At 43.1% G+C, this 21922-nt stretch overlaps 2 protein-coding genes across 5 annotated transcripts in view; one reads left to right on the top strand and one right to left on the bottom strand.

The window, feature by feature from the left end:
• The first annotated feature begins 198 nt into the window (after window positions 1–198).
• On the top strand, window positions 199–9077 carry kif28 (kinesin family member 28). The gene is made up of 27 exons (XM_086187307.1): window positions 199–363; window positions 1129–1320; window positions 1405–1455; window positions 1533–1685; window positions 1758–1793; window positions 1975–2094; window positions 2422–2529; window positions 3025–3179; window positions 3269–3380; window positions 3494–3561; window positions 3710–3852; window positions 3975–4096; window positions 4292–4382; window positions 4543–4603; window positions 4803–4926; window positions 5002–5137; window positions 5215–5333; window positions 5413–5520; window positions 5614–5706; window positions 5895–6035; window positions 6201–6271; window positions 6385–6519; window positions 6617–6783; window positions 7066–7154; window positions 7257–7395; window positions 7501–7634; window positions 8518–9077. Exons 1-27 carry the CDS (start codon window positions 289–291, stop codon window positions 8674–8676), a joined length of 3102 nt encoding a protein of 1033 aa, XP_086043433.1. The 5' UTR covers window positions 199–288; the 3' UTR covers window positions 8677–9077.
• Window positions 8990–21922, bottom strand: part of LOC147269572 (frizzled-3-like) — a 27141-nt gene continuing 14208 nt past the window's right edge. For all 4 annotated transcript variants that reach the window (XM_086187250.1, XM_086187260.1, XM_086187276.1 and 1 more), the window contains exons 3-11: window positions 18271–18467; window positions 17533–17835; window positions 17263–17425; window positions 16065–16364; window positions 15590–15841; window positions 12741–12889; window positions 12244–12358; window positions 11538–11701; window positions 8990–11440 (exon numbers count right to left, since the gene is read on the bottom strand). In XM_086187250.1, coding sequence (XP_086043376.1) covers window positions 11218–11440; window positions 11538–11701; window positions 12244–12358; window positions 12741–12889; window positions 15590–15841; window positions 16065–16364; window positions 17263–17425; window positions 17533–17835; window positions 18271–18467 — 1866 coding nt within the window. In that variant the 3' untranslated portion in view covers window positions 8990–11217. The remainder of the gene's footprint in view (window positions 11441–11537; window positions 11702–12243; window positions 12359–12740; window positions 12890–15589; window positions 15842–16064; window positions 16365–17262; window positions 17426–17532; window positions 17836–18270; window positions 18468–21922) is intronic.

Raw genomic sequence — 21922 nt, 5'->3', positions numbered from 1 at the left:
AGATAAACTAAACCTATAATATTTCCTTTTATAAACATCAGTGATCTTCTTTTTTTTTTTATCTCACTTGTCATTACTCAATTTATACTCACTATTGACGTCAGTGCTTTAATATGGACTCATTCATATTCAGGTTATCTTCCAGCCCCCTTTATGAACCAGGATGTCTGTCACACTGCACCGACTGTGTCCGTTTTGCCATGTAACTCGACACACTTCTGCGTCGTCTGTGAGGCGGCGGCGGCGGCTCACTCGGACTGTGACAACCTGCCACCTGCCTGCTGCACCATGAGGGCGAAAGCACCAGACATGCACAGCAGGGACTGTGTCAAAGTGGCCGTCAGAGTCAGACCCTTCAACAAGGTCAGTGTGGAGTTGTTTTCTCGTCTCTAAAGGAGGAAGTAGAATGAAGCGTTCTAGTTTTGCTTTTTGTTGTTGTTGTTTTTACACTCATGGGCCTCCTCTGTTTAAAAAAGGTTTGCAAAGAGACCAAAAGCTTTTTGTGGTAAAATAATTGGTGTCAATAGTGTATAACAAAGTGTCAAGACTTATGCAAACTGTTGCCCTTCTAGATGAATAATGTAGCTGTAGAGCAACATGAAACTGGAGATGCAACAACTTGTGTCTTAATTTAGTGTTTTTACTCTCTGAAATGTAAAGAATACCAATACACAATGTTGAAGAATTTGAGGGGGAATCGTCAGAAACTTTCTTGGGGTGTGAAAAGTGTCATTCAACTGGCAACAGAGGAAATATTAACAGTAATATTGTCAGACAGGTTTCCAACATGTAAACAGATAAAATCAGTTCTTCTATAATTCATACTTAATATGAAGCAAAATAGGGGAAAAAGAAAACAAATCAGCAATATTCCATTAAGAGCTGACAGGCAGGACCAGTTTATACTGGCCAACCATACGGAAAGTGTTACCTTATTAACATTGTTGGGGAAAGTCTGACATCGGCGAAATAAATCTGTGATACGTTCTTTTCAAGTGTATCCAGTTTTTGTTCCAAGTTTTGGTTCATTTATTAACAGGGTTGCCTGGTCCATTGTTCTTTCCAAACCTAACTGCACGCAGCCGTAGGGTACCGAAGTCTTCCCCTCTAATTTCTCTCCACCAATAGAGAGAAAGGGATGCAGGTAGCCGCTGTATCGTTTCCATGGCAGCAAGCTCCATCACCATCCAGGACCCACGTGATTCTCAGTGCCGCCGTTCGTTCTGCTTTGACTACGCCTACTGGTCCCACGGCGGCTTCACACGAGACCGCAACGGCCTTTTTCTGCCCGAAGAACCGGGAGGGCGATACGCTGACCAGGTCAGCTCAAATACTGACCTCTGTATTTGCACCGTCCAGAAATACTAGACTATGACAAGGTGCACTGGTAAATATCGTCCCCAGGACAGTGTGTTCCAGGACCTGGGGGAGGGTATCCTGGAGAATGCTCTGCAGGTAGCGATCAGCCTACACTGGAACAAGCCGCCTGGGTTCAAATGGACCGTGATTTAATGATGCAACAATGTCTACAGGGCTACAACGCCACTCTGCTGGCCTACGGACAGACAGGCTCCGGGAAGAGTTACTCAATGATGGGCTACGGGCCCAATAAAGGTCTGGTTCCTAAACTCTGTGAGAGACTGTTTCAGGCCATTAGAGAGAACCAGGATACCAGACAATGCCAGGTAGACTGAGTGTGTGTTGGCTGACATTCAGCAGGGTATCTCCTCGTGTGTTGATGTCTGATGTCCCCACAGGTCTTTTTCAGTATGTTGGAAATCTATAATGAGCAGGTAAAATAAACAATTAATTCTGTTTCTTTATACGTTTCATCGTCTGTGTAGCAACTTCTTGTGTCACCTCCTCTTTTTCTGGGTATTACCGCATCACAAAGACTTTGCTTTGGTAGGTCATCAGCTTTAGGTCCTTTCCTGTTCTTCGTTAAGTTATTTCTGTCTCCCTCTACCTGTCCAGGTCATCGACCTGCTGTCTCGAGGTTCTCGTGCTCCAGGGGGGCTCAGAGTCCGAGAGGAGCAGCAAAGAGGCTTCTATGTCGAGGGTCTCCGCACAGTCCCCTGTGACAGTGCACCACAGGTGGATGAAGAATAGTCAGTGTGATACATGTAGCACTTTCCAATCAACATTACAAAGGGTTTTAGAATAATATTTATAGTAATAGTATTATTCTTTATAATAAAAAGTTACTCATCAAGAGGACTGCAGGAGCTGTGAATGAAGTGGAGCAGAAAACATGAAACAAACTAAATTCTAAAGACGGGGAAGTTCATGGAAACTGATGACCTGCAGTCGTCCAAACAAAAGAAGTTTCTTGACGTCAGAAAAATGAGACAAAGAAAAAAAAAATCATAACGGAATCTTAGCGTGTACTTCTATCTGAAAAGTGGTTATTTTTGAATGTAGGTGGAGCAGCTGACAGAACAGGGAACCAGAACCAGAACCACCGCTGCCACCCACATGAACGCCAACAGCAGCCGCTCACACATGCTCATCATCCTCCAGCTCAAACAGGTTGTCACTCACTCTACATTCAGGGGACATAGAAAATATGAAACAATGACTGTGAAAGCAGTTCTCGTCATCGACGGCCTTCACGTCACCCATTTGCAGCGTCATCTGTTAACGGTGGTGTCACACCGCAGTGAAGCTGGTTTGATTGTGTACATTTGAAACATCCAGCAGCTTCTTCTACTCCGGTTCACCAGTTTTGGCAGTAAAAGAACCTTTAATGAACCTCGCTGATCGGAACAGGCCTCAGATCAATAACTCAGTGATTGAGTGACACATGAAATGAAAAATGTGATGACAGAATTTCCATAAATTGTCTCGGGCGGAACACTTCATTTGATTATGAAAACGAACAGGAAATAATTATGTCGTGAATATTTGCTGGTTCCCGTAATTGTCAAAGCAATGGAACATATTTCTGGACAAATAAAACGCATCTCTAGTTATCACATCGTGCTGGGTCGTCTGATTAAACTGTACCTGAGTCTGTTCTGTCAGATCTTTTGTAAAGAGAGCATCACCAAGCAGTCCAACATCAACCTGGTGGACCTGGCGGGCAGCGAGCGCCAGCGGTCCTCAGGGTCCGAGGCTGACCGGCTCAAAGAGGGCACAGCCATCAATCTGAGCCTCACCACTCTGGGCAATGTCATCAGGTTGCTCTGGTCTTCACTTTAATGCACTTTTGTTGTTGTTGTTGTTTAGTTTATACAGCCTTATGTCTTACATCTCCCCTCACGTCCAGCACGCTGGCTGATGTGGCGGTGGGGAAGAAAGTCGTCCATATTCCCTACAGAGACTCGGTTCTCACTAAGCTGCTGCAGTCTGCTCTGGGAGGCAACAGTCGCACTGTTATGGTAACGCGCTACACTGTCTCACACTTACAGGGTAGCACTTTCAGCTTTTCATACGATCATAGTATGATCAGGTTAATTCATTGTTCAAGTGTTGCTAATCTTTCCATTTTCAGATCGCCACGCTGAGCCCTGCTGAAATCTGCTACGAGGAATCTCTGTCAACTCTACGTTATGCTGAGAGGTGCAATGATGGAGGCAGTGTGGACACACGGACACATGCTTCACCACATCTCCCTCTACAGCTTTCCTCTTCTTCTTTTCCTGTGACTGCATCGTCCCTGTCCTCCCTCTCACCCCACCATTTACCCATTGTTCCTCTTAATCTTCAGGGCAAAGCACATCCAGAACCGAGCCGTGGTGAACGAGAGCCCCACAGAGCGTCTGGTTAAAGAGCTAAAGGCTGAGAACGCCAGACTGCTGCAGAGACTGAGCCGGCTGGGTCAGGAGGGGCGCAGAGCCAGCGACGAGACCAGTAAGACCTGATGAATAAAAAGAACACAGCTCAGCATGTGAATGGGAAAGTTCACAGTGTGTGTGTGTGTGTGTGTGTGTGTGTGTGTGTGTGTGTGTGTGTGTGTGTGTGTGTGTGTTCAGAGGAGCTCCGTCAGCTGCTGACCCACAATGAACTCCAGATCAGGGCCATTCAGACTCTGTGGGAACAACACCTGCAGGAGGCGCTGAAGGACTGGGAGCAACAGTATGCTAACATCACACAGGTGCGCGCGCGCACACACACACACACACACACACACAGACCAACACACTGACATCCAGTCATGTCATGAGAATTAAGCACAGGTTGAAAAATAACAGAATATTATTTATACTGACCTTAAAGTGTGACACTTTACTGTAGTCACAGTGTGACTCCGATTTATATGCTCATACTGACTCTCGTCCTCTGCTGTCAGGAGAGAAGACTGATGCAGATGCATCCCTATATCCTGAACATCAACGAGGACGCTCAACTGTCAGGAGTGGTCAAGCTCTTCATCCAGGAGGGTTAGCCAGGCTCCTTCTAGGTTTATGTCTCTCTACCTTACAAATGAGACAACTAGAGGCTGACAGTAGCAGACGCATCCAGTCATTCTTTCATGGTCCTGTTGACGCTGTTGCTAGCGTTTTCAGTACAAGGCATCTTTTGTGTCTCATGCTCCTCCAGGTGAGTGGGACATCGGCTTCTGTGACTCGTCCACCAGATCCATCTCTGTTAAGGGATTAGGGTGCGTGGAGCTCACGTCTCACTCCATGTTGTACTGTCACAATGAAATCCATCTATACACCGTCCTGACACAGAATATACCAGGTATTATGTTTCTGCCTTTTTGTGTCAAGCTAAATGTGTGTGTGTGTGTGTGTGTGTGTGTGTGTGTGTGTGTGTGTGTGTGTGTGTGTGTGTGTGTGTGTGTGTGTGTGTGTCAGGATCCAGGAGCGCCATGCTGTGTTCAGGAACGAACAGCGCAGGGTAACTCTTAGCCCACTGACAGGATCAAAGGTTATTGTCAATGGCAATGCAATATCTCAAACAACTGAGCTGCAGCACCTGGTGAGTCTCATCACACACACACTCACACACATACTCTGTGATATGAGTGTGTGACATGCCGTTGTCTCCCTCTAGGACAGGCTCATCCTTGGCTCCAACTGCACCTACCTTTTTATTGGTTTTCCGTCCGAGCGAGGTGACGATGACTGGAGTCGCTACGACTACGACTACTTCCAGTCTGAACTGGCTGCTGCTGAGGGCATCCAACTGGGTGAGCAGCAGGAGATTCTGCTGCTTGATTTCAAAGATGATTATTTTTAGTGGAAACTCCTTTACGTTGATCTTTAGGTAAGTCCAGAGCTGGATCTAGCCAGACGGATCCCAGTCTGCTGGCCGTCTTCTACGACTACATCAAGCTGATGCCAATGGTGGCTGAGGCCAACCAGATGAGCCAAGAGCTGAACAAGGTAGGACAACACTGCATACTGTGATTCAGTTAATTATGCTAATATTCTTCATTCAATATTCTTCATTCTGTGCCTGTAGGGGGTGGAATTTAAGCTGGAGATCAAGAACCTAGCGCTGTCAGATTCAAAAGGCCACGATCTGGAGAAAGAGATTGTTTTCAGAGTCACCTCTAAGGGAAGCAAACAGGTCTCCTTCCACGTTTGTCTTCCTCACTCGAAACAGAAATCAGTTTAAACACGTGTGCTTCTGTGTTTGAATGTTGACACCCTCCGTCCGCAGGTCTGGATGTGGTCCAAGGTCAAGTTTTTGAACCGTAAATTCTTGATGGAAGAAGTCTACCAGCTGTATCAGGCTGAACAGCGCAGAGAAAATGTAACTCAACAGAAGGAACATCATGTCAAGCCATCGTGTGTAGGATTCGAAAATGTCGTTAAAATCATTAGATAAAAGTTGTTACAATGAAAAAATCTAGAAGAAAACTGCACCACCTCAGTAGACCAGCTGGTGTTGTCACTGGTTGTTTGTCCTGTCAAGTTTTTGTCTGTGGTTCTTGCTGCCAGAGAGAAGAGGAGCCATTTACATCTGTGTTGCCCAGAGATAAAGACCCCTTTTGGGATCCAGTGGAGCCTCTGCTCCTGGGCACGGCTCACCTCTGGCTACAGTCTTTGGCCTTCCGCATCCCCCTGGAGGAGCAACTGGAGGTACAGTACCAACACACACACACACACACACACACACACACACACACACACGCACGCATGCATGCACACACACACGCAAACACATGCACGCACAGGCCAAGTAAAGTTGATCATTTCTGATCTGATGAGTGATATTGGTGATTAACTGATGATCTCTGTGAGCAGGTATTGGGGTCAGAAGGCAGTGAAGAGGCCTTTCTACAAGCACAGCTGGTTCCCTGCACCTCCACTGGACTGTACGAGACACACACACACACACACACACACACACACACATACATATATATATAAAACTTAGTAATCTTGAGAAACACAAACATATTAGTAAATAGACTGTCTCGCTCTTCAGCCCTCTGGGGGAAGATGACATTCTTATCGATCCATCTGAGCTCCTGGGTCGACGACTCGACTTCCAGCTGGTCTTGGATCAGTGTTGTGGCCTCCGCTGGATCAGAGAGGCTCGCAACAGAGGGGTCCAAATCGGGTGAGATAAATGTTACATTACACAGGGACAGGAAGGGTGTGTACACAGTCAGATTTGGGGGCGGGGCCTGAGATTAAGGTCTTCTTCACTTTCTCAGTTTCAGGTTGTTCGACTGCAGCCAGCATCTCTACACTCCAGCTGTGTGGCACAATGTCAACCCTCTGTTGGATCAGAGAGTTCAATTCGCTTCGTTCCACACCTCCCAGCGTCTGCTAGACTACCTTCAGAGCAGCGCTGTGGTTCTGGAGCTGTGGGGCCTTCAAGGTGAGGATGAAGAGGTGGATACATGAGTGAGGAGAGGAAGAGAAAAGGCGTGCGTAGGAAGTTAATGTCAGAGTTTTATAAACGATTACTCCTAAAGCTGCATGCAAAACAAAATAATCTGAAAGGAAACTTGCAGGATACTTTTGATTGATGAATTTTACTGCAACACAGCACAACCAAAGAGAACCTTGCTGTTATACCTCCCTCAGTTTGTTATGACAAGATAGAGACTTCAAACGCGTAAGCGTCATTAAAACTGCTGCTCGATCTTGTTTCACTCAGAGGGCTGCGCTGACTTGACATCCTCTCTGGAGGGAGTGAAGATGACCACGGAGGGCATCTTCATCATCGACCAGGCGGACCCAACTGTTGTGAGTTTGATCCTTGAGTGAGCTTTCATTTTTGGCCTCCAACGCAGAAAGAGAAATTTATTTATGATCTAATCATTTATTTATATCTTTAACGTTTATAAGTTGCAGCCTGCAGATTCTGCAGAGCTCAGCCCTTCAGTCAGAGCGCTTCAGCGTGAATTGGAAGAACTGAAAAACATTAATGATTCACTGATGAAGGAGAATCACAGTCTGAGAGGACAACTCAACACAGCCAAGGATGGTAACCAGCACACACGTCAAATTGCCGCCCAACCAACCTAAACTGAAGCACTAGTTGATATGCGTTCTTATCTGACAGCTTCACTTGTTCTCGTTTGGTCCATAGGTGGGGAGAATGGGCGCGGTCGCTCGCTGCGTCCCAGCTGTGATGCAGAGTTTGCTCGGTCTCTCAAGGTTTTCTACCACAGTATGACTTCGGTCCGTGGTCAGCTGCAGCGCCTGCGCAGACACAGGCCCAGTGTATGTATCCACGTGTCTACTGCAGTAGTATTACTACAGTAAGTCTTTAGTGATGACAATCCCTGATGAGGAGTAATCAGTGGAGAACAATACACAATCAAGCACACACACACACACACACACACACACAAACGCACACAGTTGAAGTGGTGTCGGTGAAAAGTCTCAGTAAGATTACTGTGCGTTGGCCAGTGGTGAAGAGGATTTAACTCATTCAGCCACTTAAATCCCTAAGACTTTCTTTTGGGTAAGATATGTGTGGAATGTTTAGCCTTGCAAAGTTTGGGAATTATTGTCTAGACTTTTAATGGAATTTTACAAATGTAGATGAAGTACTCTACTGTACAAACAAAGACATCACATTCAACAACAACAACAGAAAAAAACAGGGCCAGTTGAAATACTGTTCTTTGTCTCTGTCAAATACAAACCTAACAAGGACTGAGGGGCCCAACACTCTTTAGATTTGTAAACCACGCATGTCAACAGGTGCAAAGCCGTCAAGAGTTGTCTTGTTGGTAAAGCTCACAAGGCCCCTTCCAGCACAACGTCCCTCCAAGGCTAACAATGTCATGTTTGGCAAAATGAATAAAAAGGAGGGAGGAATGGTTTTAGAAAATGCTGAAAGAGCTCATTCTATTCTATAATGAAGATACTTGTATGATTTCATTGATACGAGTTGTTTTCGGCTGTCTTCACCATAAAAACAACAACAACAAAAACAACAAACAGCTTTATGGGGAACAACAGCCAGACAAGAGAATCGTTTGTTAAAAACAGGGCTGAAGTGTTGTTGAAGGATGTTCCTTTTAAATATTTGAAAATAGCATTTAACATGGGATATTGTGTGTGTGTGTGTGTGTGTGTGTACACTGTTTTCCAGGAGGAGTGTGACCTGCTGGGGCTCAGACTCTTTGTGGATGAGCAGAGTCGTCTGCTGAGGGACTTCTCAGAGCAGCTGGAACAGAGTGTCTCCTCACTCAAACAAGATGTCGCCGCGATTGTCCGTCGCAAACGAGAACGATCAGGAGTCTGGTCGTGAGCGTGTAACTGAACGTGTGTTGGCATTAGGGCTTGTCTAGTGTAAAGACAGGTCACATCATTTATGAAGCTGGTCTCACTTTAGATTCTTGCTGTTTTGGGGCCCTAATATCTGTTTTCGAACCACAATATTCTGATATTTGGGAACCTAAGAAACATGGTCATTAGTGCAACCTCTGACATGCAGGAAGCTCTAAATGATGGATACACATGGAGGGTGGTCAGGTGACCCCAACTACCAGGTGGGAGATCACAATTAGCAGTAACAGAAAAAAAGCTCTTAGACTATTTATTTATATATATATAAAAAAAACTTTATTAGACTGCATGTGAAAGTAGTTATTACAGTTCCAAGAATGCAAATAAATTAAAATGCAGTGACAACTTTTGCAAGTACATTTTTTTTCAATTTACAATGTAATGCTTGAACCATTTGTCAAAATTTCAAGCTGCCGCTCACTGAGAAGCTGTTTCACAATATGAAATACATGAAATTGAGGAAGGAAAGCTCCTCTCCCCAATGTCTAGCTGTGAGGGACGCTTTAATAATCACACCCAGAAATTAAATCTATTACAGGTGAGGATGGATTTCCCCTTTTGGTTTGTCCATTAGTGCTGTATTTACACAGACGTCTCTCGCTGTAAGCAGTCCCCACTTGCAAGAATACAGACGGTTGCTGTAGGTCCAAAAAAAGACGAGTGTGGGTAGATTTCCAGGAGGAGAGGCAGAAGGCAGATTAGTCATCAGATGAAAGATGTTGGCACAACAGAGATGGAGGGAGCCGGATGTGAAAGCAGCAGTTATGAAACACGTGGACAGACAGACGGGAGGAGAGAGGCTGAATCAAAGGCCAAAGAGTTAGTTATGTACTTGTGAACTGAAGAGGTAGACTGGAAAAACATCAACTGTGGGAGGGATGGACGCAGCTATAGATATCCAGCGAATGTGTGTGATACAGAGATCAAGGCAAAAGTATTACTAAACTATAGCTGCTTTGGGTTGAACTGTTAAGCGGCTCCTAATATTCAAAAACAAGCACCTCCAGCATGTTAAACTGATTTTTTTTCCTCTTAATCTTATATGACTTTTCCCCCACTACTTTCAAAAAGTCAAACTGAGATGCGCAGGTACAGAGAAGGATGGGGTGAGGTAGGTTAACTGGGTCTTGAGGGAAAGTGGAACAACCACAACCTACAGAAAAACATCTACAATGTATATTTAGTATGACAACTTTGTAGCAAACAATAAATGTCACACAACAAGCGAGCATTAGTTGTCTGAACCTCTTTGGGAAATTTGATGACAAACATGAAAAGAACATGTACAGTTACAGTTTAGGTACATATCAACAACACTGGTTAAGTACTTCCTCTGCCTTTTATTATCTATACTCGTCTTCCACTATCATACCCATTTATGCAACCATGATGCCTCAGTGCAGACGGACCTGTACTTGTTAAAATACTCTGGTTATCAGCTTCACTTTTAGCAGTAAAGTTGGGGCTGTACTTGACATTATTCTGTGTATTTTCAGGGTTTTGAGGCCTGAGTTGGTTGGCTGAAGGCTAACTGGACACGCGTTCGTAGAATAAATGGCTTTGCTATCACGTTAATGCCTCTGTGCATGAGGATCAGTGCTAAAATTGTTTTGGGCAGCTGATTCTGAACTGGAATAAATGCTAATGCATGTCAGTAGGGGCAGCCAACACTTCCTCATTAACTGAACCCCACGATGATGTCATATCACCGCCTCACTGGCTGTGAGAACAACTCTACTGTACATTTCAGGGATGCACCAGGTGTCAAGCTCCTGCTGGCCACCTCACTGTTCCTTAAAACCAATGTGTTTAAATCACATGACCACTCATGTGTTTCTCACCCATTCACTCTTACATACATACAGGATAGGGATTCTTTCAACAAGTTTTCACAGTATAAAAATATTTCACTAAAACATAACGAGGTCCACTTTTTCACATTAGGCCCATAATTTGTCTCTGAAGCCACACAGATAAACAGAACTCATTAATTCCAGGACAAACCAGGTTTGGGAATAATCCAGTTTAGACTGAGACTTGTCAAGTTTTCAGTGTGACGTTACCAAACTGGTGAAGAAATCATTTTAGAAAGTTAAAAACAAAACCAGACAATGTTCTCAATAATATTCATGTGGAACCACTCCACACTGGAGTCTGACCTGGTGTTTCTGTCCATGAAGTACAAGGACTTCCTCGGTTTTGTCAGACTGTGTCCGGGTGGTGCTGGATCTGGCTCAAGCAAAAGCGTTCCCTGAATCATGAGTCATGTCATGAGAAGCAGGAATCTGCTGCCATGTAGAAACAACAACAATCATTCATTAATCGTAGCCGGCTTGTCGACGACAAAGTGAGCATACGACAGACAAATGACCAGGAGGGACGTTTCACCACCACAGAACGCACATGTACACACTATACAGAGGAGTGTGTATCTGCCACCTGCACCTTTTCCTTTACAAGAGCAACAACAGAGTCTTGACAACAACTTCCTGTGACCCTCGCCTCAGGCGCTTGTACCGGCATTCTCCGCAGCTTGGTCATCACTTGCTGTGGATCCGTGTGTGACGAGGGTGGGCGGAGCCTCAGTTACGTCTTTTTGGCTGCTGTGCCTCGAATGGCTGTCTATTTGATGGAGGCTGCTGTGAGTGGACAATGGATGGTTGAGACGGGGCATGCTGCCATGGAAACTACGCTCTTCAGTACCTCGATAAACCACAGTATCACTCCTGCGACAGGAGAAAGACATGAAGAAGACAGGGATCAGACCTGAGTTAAATATGACAAAAGTAGTTTTGAATTATTCATGACTTGCTGTTTGTGTACCTGTCATCACGAGTGCGGCGCAGGCTGCCGTGGTAGCTCGTCTTACTGTGGACACTGCTGGCTTTACTCCTGGTGGAGGCAGGGTGGCCGTGGTGGGTTCTCACTGGTTCGTCAAGGTCGTCTAGGACAGCCAAGTGGGTGGATGAAGCATGGGTGGAGGTCCCCTACAGGAGGACGACAGGTCAGAACCATGTAATTCTGTAACTTCTGATTAGTAACCTTTGAGTTTTGATCATAAAAACTTGTAAACGTATACAAAAATCCAGTTTCTTTTCTGTTTATCTTCATTCCAAACATTTCATTGGAAGTGTATTAATTTTACATTCATCCTGTAAATTATACATAATATGAATACATTCATTAAATTATAGTTTTAGCTTATTTGAATGTTTAATCAGACTTCACATCTCAGGGGATGTTCAGAAAGACAGATAAATGAAAAAGCTTAGTATTTGTGATTCACCAAGAAATAACTCCATGCAGTTGTCCCTCCTAGAGCTTTAAGTTGCAGAGAACTTCAAACCCTCATTGGATTTAATCATTTTCAGCTGTAATCTAAAGAGAACTTTTTCCTCCGTCTTTCACCGATGGTTCAATCATGAAAAAAAAAACATCCAGTGGACTAGATTTACTGACCCTGGCCCAAACCCCACAAGTGCTGCCACTGTTTCTAGCATTAGAATTACAAAGATGTGTGCAGTCCTACTTGAGTGGAGGTTCCTCTGGACTTCCTGATGATGGGGGTGTTGGGTTCACGGAGCAGAGACTGGGCCAGGTCTGGCTGTTCTTGCAGTACCTGGCGAGACTCGTTCACCCCACTGCTGCATAGATTTGAGGCAGGGAGGAGTAACAGAGGTTCAAGAGGAAGGTGTGGAGTGAGGGAATGGCAGCCAGAGAAGTGGTCGAGTTTGGAGAGGACAAAGGAGAAGCAGAGTGATGCAATCAGATGCAGAGCAGAGGAGTGCTGGAACAATGGAATGGGGGAGGGGTTATGCTGTGACTGAGGGTGCACACTTGTAATTGACACCTGAGTGTCAACACAGATAGAGCAAATGAGGTAGTGTGATTCCAGATGTACTACTCACTATAAAAGTAAGCTATCAAAAACATGTATCTGGGCCAATAAGCTTTTTGGTCAAGCATGCACACTAAGTCATTCAAAGGAGGGCCATAATAGGATTGAACTGAAGTCTCTCCTCTTACTCTTTCCTCCCGCGCCCGTGTAGGAAGCTCGCCCACTCAAAACAGGTCTTCTTGCTGCCCACCCAGAAGGCAGAGGGAATTCCCACCACCAACATCATCAGGTACTTAATCAAGAACACAACCACAGCTGGACGACTGGTCTGCTCCACCTGAGGACAACACAATCAGACCACAATCAGAAAATCGTTACTCCTGATGGTGTGTGTGTTCATATGACTGAAAAGTAAATGAGCACGCAAAGGAGAACAGACAGATGTTTGAAAATCTGTTTCATGTACATTATCATTAAAAATTCTATTTAATGCCAGGACTTTTCACATATTCAAGTATTTTGAAAAACCCATCTGCGAAGTGACAGAGATGCAGTATACAGTATCTTCCACCAGGGGGCAGGAGTTCACAGCAGCTGTGAGCGAGTTGAGCAGGAGCCTGGAGGACAGTCTGACTGCTTGGTTGTGTAATACTTATTTTTCATATACTCACCTTTTAGGTATTGAAATATCAACTCCAACTAATTTAAAATCATCCCATCCATTGTCGAAAGGCTTAGTAAAGAAGCTACTCATTAACCATTTTAGTTCTTACAACTCCTCCCACAGAGGAAGCCCTGAAGAGTACCAGGGAGCACATATTCAATAGCTTTAGTCTGCCTCTCCCAGGCTGAGATTAATGTCTTGGATTAAGATCTCAAAACCAAATTATAAAACCTGGTCTTTCAGTAAATTACCACCCATTCAGGTACTTGAACAATGCTCAAACAATCTTATATTATCCCCAAAACATTTCTAAATTTTACATATACAAAACCCCCATTGCTAAAGATCAAATAACACATGGCAATATTGAAATTCCAGGGCAACAATAGAACATAAGGGGGTTTCTCTTCATGAGCTCACACATGCACACAACCATCACAAGTAATATAACCACTTACACCTGCTGCCACCCTCGGTCATTTAGACTCGGTCACTAACTGACTGTCAAGTTTCCATCATATCATTTTTGATTTGTCAAAAACCATGAAAAAAGTTTCATTTTTTTGAAAGTTTCCATGTCTTGTGATTTCTGTGATGAAAAGCTTTGTGTTAAAAGGTTTCCTTGATTGTGTGCTTATTTGGCAGGAAGAGATGGAGATTTTTTTAGTTTGTTTGTTTGTATACTTTTTTTTTGGGGGGGGGGGGGTAAACTCAGTACATATAAAAATGCCAAACTTCCAACACTTCATAACCACTACAAAGACCTTTTAGAGTTCGGGAAGCAGAGCATGACTGAGTAAGCCCAGAGCGAGGAGAGGAAGAGGAAGACTTAATAGAGGTAAGCGTGTGGGAACCAGCAGACAGAGAGACAGATGGAGACAAAGACAGAGAGGAACACAGAGATGGTGGTTTTGTGTTGAGTTGGTCTTGAGAGTATTAGCTGAGCTAATGATGCATACTGCACTCTGCTCCCTCCACTCCTCAAATACCTGCTCACTCAGCTGCTCACATACAAGAGCCAGCTCCCTCTCTCTCCCTCTAGCTCTGGCACACAAACCCAAACAGCATGGCCAAACAAGAGAACAAACGCAAACAGAGCAATTACTGCTTCATCCATCTCAGTTTGGAGACCCTGGTTCACCTTTGATCTCTTGTTAAACCAGTGACTTTTGGGGTTTCAGGCAGTTCAGGTTTTATTGTTGCTGTGGCCAATTTTGCAGATCTCAGTAATTATTTTGCTCTTTCTTTGAAATGAAGGAAACATGAGTATTTAAATTGGCCAAGTACACTTATGATGTAGGTGTGCAGGGAAGATTCCATCATGCAAAGGGGAAACAAAGCCATATAGACATGTCTCATTTTATGTGTTTCTGCACTCTTAAGGCTGTTACTGTGTTCTGCATCTGTGAGGCACTAAAAAAGTCCAGACTTGTCAAATTATCCACAATGGAATCAAGCTGATCCCTGAGGTGAGAACAGGCCCTGGTGTTTATTCTTCAGTTACAGTCCGTTCCTTGACTGGAGCAGCACCTTGTTCTTGACATTGGTGTTGATACCCTATGACTTCAACTATCACTACAAACCTACTTGCAATGGCAGTGACATAATGAAGTAAGACAAGCACCACATCTTCCGCTGCAGTGGTCAAGTGAGTAATTCACACCAGCTAACTCTGTGTTTGCATGTGTGTGTGTGAGAGAGAGAGAGAGAGCGAGAGAGAGATATCAGGCAGTCTGATATGCTTCAGTGTTAGTTGTTATAGGAGTACAGCAGAAAATCCTGTCTAGTGTGTCGTTGTATGCATTTTCCATGTCCAGCTGAGCTGTCAGGCAAATCCAGAGAGGCCATCTGCTGTCAGTAAGTGGAAGAATAGTTTTATGGGCTACTCAACAGGGACAATGTCAGCTAATGTCAGGGGAATTCACATAATCTAAATGTTAAGTTCTAATCATATGAATCAGTTTATAGACTCTGGAGATATCTTTCACAATCCTTAAAAGAGGAGTCAGCAATTCTAACACAATCATCTTCAGTAAATACATCTTCATCATCAGGAGTGAGCAAAGCTACAAGCTAACTACAGGCTCCACCACATAATCATACTTGCAGAAGTATGATCTCTATCCAATGATATTCTCAAGCCAAGACTGAAGGTAAGGTCACGGTGTGTTGTGCTGTTAACTTGGGAAATGAAAAATATTTGGAATTAAATTCACATATCATGGTAGTAGTTTTTAAGATTTTGGTGGTAACTGTGTCTTAAGACTATGGAGGACAAATAACACCACAACTCATTAGCCAGGGTCCGATACTTTATATCGCAAATCACAGCTTATAGTTTATAAATACTCTTAATGTTCCCTTTCTCTCTACCTTGAATGGGCAGGGAATGTGATAGCGCCTGCAGTTTTCCTCCATCCAGGTCGTCTCCCAAATGCTCCGGTAGGTGTGCTCGTACACGTAGCACCCAATCACTGTCAGCAAGGGGACGAGGTAGAGTACAGAGAAAACCCCCATTCTGATCATGAACTTCACTAGTTTAGTCTGGTTCTCCTTCTCCAGAGGGATCTCCATGCGAACACGGTTCAGAGCAATAATGCCAACTAATAGGAGTGACACACCCACCTGAAGAGACAGAAGAGAGAGACAGGTGAGAGACTGAGCCCCCGTGACAGGCGATGCTGTATTAATATGACTGACGTCTGGCCATCATTTCAGCCAACAATCCACACTTGTATTATTTCATCCACCCACCCATTAATCTCTTCACACATCCATCCATCTATCCTACCACCCCACTCATTAACTCTTCCATCCGCCAACTCATTTATCTTCTGACTGTACTCACCACCACATTGAGACAAAGTGGGGCCAGAACGAACCACCTTAGGGCGTCTATGTCATACAGCCCTATGAAACACACTCCACTGATCCCATCTCCTTCAATTTTGTTCAGGGCCAACAGGGTGACAGTCAGGGCCCCTGGAAGCCCCCAGGCGATAGCGTGGAAGAGGAGGGCTTTCTTCTCAATGGCCTCGCTGCCCCACTTTGGAACAGCTGCCAGGAACCAAGTGATTGTTAGAATGACCCACCACATGCTGCCGGCCATGGTGAAGAAATACAGGACCATGAAGAACAGGGTACATGCCTGAGAGAAGGTGCAAACAAAACATTTTAATCAAGAAAGTCAGCACATCATGAATTTGTTTGCACCAGGAGCCACAGCATTTACTACCATGATCTCTATGTTCAACTGAACACACATTGTATCATCTTTCTTTCCATTTAAAAATATGTCAACAATTTTTTAAAAAATACCTTGACAATAGTTTTACAATATTAGAATAAAAGATTTAAAAAGGTTTTTTTTGGGAAGTATCACATATGCTCATCTTTCTGGGTGGAGAGGTGTGTCAATGTTTTGTTGCTGAAGAGGCAAAGCTACACCGTACTGAAAGGAGACAAAGTGAAAAGGGGCCTGTAGTAACCATACCTGCATTTAACTGCGCCACAGTAACACTGCTTATAAAATAACATACTTTGGAGTATGTTGCAGCTGTATAGCTGTCTTGTCAGAAAACTCATGTTAGCACTGCACTCATCCCAGGTGAGTGGTTGTTTGGTGGATTGGTGTACAAGCTACAGCACATGACAAGTTGTGTGTTCATGTCAAGCAGGCTGCTGTCCAGAACAAAGTAAACGCCTCGGCCTGCTTTGCTCATGAAGGAATGTCATGTCTCTATTTGCCACACACTGCACAGGCAGATAAAATGAACTGAACTGAATAATTGAAGAATTTACCTACTGGATTTATATTTTTCTGTAAAAAGAATAAGTGATTTACAGAGCAGATGTCTATGCTGAACTTGAATTTTGAGTTTGAAAAAGCACACAGTACATAGTGTAAATGACAGCATGCATTGCATAAGAGGTACATTTAAGCATTTAAACAGGCATCTTAAGACCTAAAAAAAAAAAAAAAAAAAAAAAATCCATAATATGTATATTGGTTCTCATTCTAAATAAGGATTACCAAAACCTCTCACCTTGTTGTGTGAGCCTTGTGTTATGGTAGAGGCTCTGAACTGTGCAGGGCTGACTGTGTTGCATGCTACCCTGTCCTCCAGCAGGAACCCCAGGAAGAATACCAGTGACACCATGACATAACACACAGCATAGAAGATAATTGGTCTCTCAGGGTATCGGAACCTAATGTGGAACATGAAATAAAATTTATTTGCAAATATTAACAAGAAAATTCAGATAAAACTAAAACAAAAAAGGTACCAGACAATATTTCACAAATTAGTTCAAACCTGGTAACGTCAATAAGAAACGTCAGGAAGGTGAAGAGAGTTGCTGAGAGACAGACAATTGAGACGACTCCAATGAAGTATCGGGTGAAAATCACCTCCTGCTGGCTGAAAAACATGGAAGGACAAGGAGCAGAACAGTCCTTCCTCCCCATGAATGTGTAACCAAGGTCTGGGTCGATCTTTAGCTCTCTGGGACACCAGAAACCATAGTCTCTCTGGACAGTCATGGATGACTGGTCGGTGGGGTCAGAGCCTGTTAGCAGGTCCTCTGAACGAGGATAGGGCTCATCACAATCGGGAAACCTGGAGGGAAAGAATGAAATTGTGTATTTTACTCAGCACTGAATGTTTAAGGATTAAAAAAGACCCTGCCAGTATATGATGAGCACAGCTGAGTTTAGACATGAAGAAAGAGAGAAAGGGAAGAAGAAAAGATGGGAATTATGGAGATGAGGAAGAAAAAAAACTAGACAGTTGAGGAAAGTGAGAGCAGAGTGAGATGCCAGAAGTTTGGGGTTGGTTTGAAGTTGGCATGAATTCAAAGAGAATTAGCAAGCAAAAGACCAGTGCAGATTTATGCATATCACATATTGCAGATACAAATCTGGGTAGATACACAGAATATATTCTAACTAAAAAAAAAGAGCAGTAGTTTTGCAAATGTTTTAAAATACCTTGTTGACGAGGATATGGTTTATAGATTGAAATACTTTATTCATATGTAAAACACATAATCACCTGCTACACTCCATGTCATCTGGCCAGGTGACTCCAAAAATCTCCATCAGTTTATTACAGTCATCCTTGGCCCGCTGGCAGAGGGATCGACATGGCATGGATACCTGGCCGTAAACAATGCACACCGGGGCATACAGAGCACACAGGAACATCCTCAGGTCAGCACTACACACTAGATTCACCATGGGATGAAAAGGCTGTGGATGAGAGACACAGGGGAAAAAATATTTAAGTCACAGTTCTACCTGCAGCACAGTAATTGACACGGATAAACAGGCCGCACACACTGCACAAAAAGAAGAAAAATTTGAGCAGGTAAAGGAAATAAGCATAGCATTGTATTGTAATATGGTCAGTGAACTGAACAAATAAGCTTTTCAGACACCCACTGTTCTCATCTTCCAAATTATTTTTCAATATCTGTTGGAACCAGTTTGATAAGAATGTTATTAACTCTGTCATGAATGTGGGAAGGAGTGTGCATAATATCAACACACAAACTTGTGCATGAATTTACACATGCTGAGGTAAAACAGAGTGAGCACTATTAGTGACACGGACAAGAAAACCAAAATTTAACCTGATGCATCTAATATAAAACCAGTGGGACGAAGGTGTGCTCCAACGCCTCTGCTGAAATTTATATTACTCAGAATTTCATCAATATTTAGAATCTGATGAAATATGTATACACAGAAGTAGAAATCATATTAGCAACCGTCCTTTTGAAGTAGGGAACAGTAAGATCAGATCTGAGACGTTTCAGCTACTTCCATGCGTCAGTGCACCATACAGAAAAAAAAAGTAAGTAAATTCAATCTGCACAAAGATAATCTTTTCTCAACAGTGGCAGTTAAACCTTCAGGCTGATGGTTCTTATCACCAGATGGTTGAAAACATATGAAGCAGTGAACAGAAATTGCTGCTTATACACTCTTTGAAAAATACTGTTAAAGGATATTTTGTGAGTGCTGGTTTTATTCATTTTTATTCAAGTGAAATCTTTGTGAAGAGCAGAACAAAATCAACTTGATCTGACTGATTCCCAGAAGTCACTTTCATAGCAAGTGTTCTTTTCTTGAGGAAGTTTCCCGTTTCAGCTCTTGGCTACCTCTGCTCATGCCAAATGAATAATTCATCATTTAAAAAAAAAACAACAACTAAAAACTGAAAACCCTTCAATAATATAATTAGGACTTAAATATTTAAAATGGACTGCAAGCAATGTGTGAAAGCGTACACAAATTGGAAACAGTGAGGAACTCATAAAAAAGTAAGTAGCACCTTGTTCGTGGGACTCCAAACAAAAAGAGGACAGACACAAAATTGACTGGTGGGAAAATTGTTTTGAATCAATTTAAGGACCATAAAGTTAATAAAATCCTATCTGACACGTAGCACTGTAACTGAACTGCTTTTATCCATGTCTTAAACAAATGTTTGTAGTTTCTGTTCTTGCTGTCGTGGCCGAAGGCCGCCACCAGAAAGCCTAGGGCTGCTGTGACATTTCTGCCAGTTAAAAAGTGCAGTTTTTCTTTGCCGCTGTTGCCAAGTGCTTGCTCATGGGGGATTGCTGGATATCTTTCTGCTAAATCAATTTAAAGAGTATGGCTGTAGACCAGCATTATTTGTGAAGTGTCATGAGATAACATTTGTTTGGCGCTGTACGAATAAAACTGACTGTTACAACACAAAAGTTATTCAACAGATTTCCCTGATTTCTTGTACACTGTGAGCACTGTGTGTCTGTATAGTATTAATGTGACTGTCAAGCAGAGTGTGTTCTTCAGCCAAACTAACTGATGTGTGAAAAGTGACCTGCATCTATTCAGCTATGTTACAGTTCATATAACTCAGCTGCACCAAAGCTGAGTTTAGAGCAGACACCTTTTACACACCAGACGACAGAAAAATCAGAGCAGAACCATGAAAAGCAATGAATAGAGAGAAATGAAAGCATGATAAAACTTGTACATACACACTACTTTGTGTGTGTGTGTGTGCGCGCGTGTGGATATACTTGATAAATACAGTGCACTTTCATTGATAGCTTACAACAAAAGCTGCACTGCATGTTTACAGAAGGTGAAAGTGCATTCATGCATATACCCACACATCAGAAAATGTATGTGCCTTTTGTGCGTGTTTGTGTGTGCAGTCAGACCATGCGTGTATGTTTTGATCGTTCTCAATTGCTGTGTTCTAGATCTGCACATGTTCCACCAGTAAATGTGTGCAGCGGTGCATGATCTGTGTGACACAGTTTTGAATACTGTACAAAACCACGTGTGAGAATGAATGCGCACATGCGCGCGCACACACACACACACACACACACACACACACACCCCTCAGCTTCATTCAATAATTCACAATTTTACAATCCATGTTTTTTCCCCTCTTGTGAAAGTGCATGCAATCTTCCTTTTGTTGAAGGCAAAAAGACAGAACTAATATGGGCTCTGGTTGTAGGCCAAACCTCTTAATTGACGAAATATATAATTGAATTAATTGTGTGTTGACTTAAAGGCAAATGAGAGAATTAGAAGCTTAAACTGGATGCAAGAAAGGGAATCTCCAACCTTGATAGCAGCATATGAAAACTACAACATGTACTGAAGGGTATCACATAGGCATCTCATCACAGCAAGAAACTCCCCAATATTCATAAAATAAACAGTTTTTAATTTCACTACATCTCATAAAGATTCAGGTCTTGTTTTGAATTATGGAGAATTAGCTGATCTCTATATTTCATGGAACTTTAGTATTAACAAAGAGACTGATGATCTATCCACACACACACACACACACACACACACAAACACACACACAAATGAGGAAGTGTGCCCTATATCTGAACCACAACATTCTATATTCATAATAACGCAGTCATTCGCTCGGGGAAGAAGTGGAAGTCTTGAGAATAACACTGTCTCCTTCCTGAGCGACTGAGATTGCTTTGAGCAAAAAACTTCCTCTTACTCTGCAGCATCACGTTGGATTACAGAAATAATCTTGGTTAACCTGGTGCATGGAAAGCTTCTGAACTGGAGCCTGGCAGAGGTCTAGTACACAGTTTCAGTGTATATCCATGAAGACTTTTTTGAGGCAGATGAAAAGTGAGAAAAACTGAAAGTCACTGATGCCAGTTATACTTACCATCATAAATTGTATTGATGCTAAAACATAAGGAATAAAATGTTTCATGCGTCTAATCTACAACATTCTAACATCAGTAAGGATCTAAGAGCCTGCTGTGTTGTCAGCAAAAACTGATACTCGTGTCCCTCTGCTCCATCCTGGCTCTAACATATATTCCTGCTCTGTGCCTGAGGTGACACTTTGCTGAGTCGTGGCTCCTTTCTACTGTACATCAGAGTGTCTCTTTGGTCAAAGGAGAGGAATCTTTCTTCATGTCTACTCATACTAACTCAAGCAGCAAATATGAGTGTGACTCCCATTTTGCGTGTCCCCATTCTGCCCATTTCTCCAGAGCATGCAGGGTTCTGTGCATACAAGTACGTGTGTGTGTGTGTCTGTGTCCTTGTTCTTGAAACAGAATTTTAGCATGTCCTAGTTATTGTGTTTTCTGGTGTGTGTGTGTGTCTGTGTGTGTGTCTAATGTTACAGTCAATGCATGTGTGCACAT

The sequence above is a fragment of the Aulostomus chinensis genome, chromosome 2 (assembly GCF_037954235.1).
Source record: "Aulostomus chinensis isolate RoL2024-O1b breed Wild chromosome 2, RoL_Achi_v1.0, whole genome shotgun sequence".
In the NCBI taxonomy this organism is placed as follows: Eukaryota; Metazoa; Chordata; class Actinopteri; order Syngnathiformes; family Aulostomidae; genus Aulostomus; species Aulostomus chinensis.
Note: the sequence above shows the minus strand (reverse complement) of the source record. Positions and strands in the feature narration are given on the sequence as shown.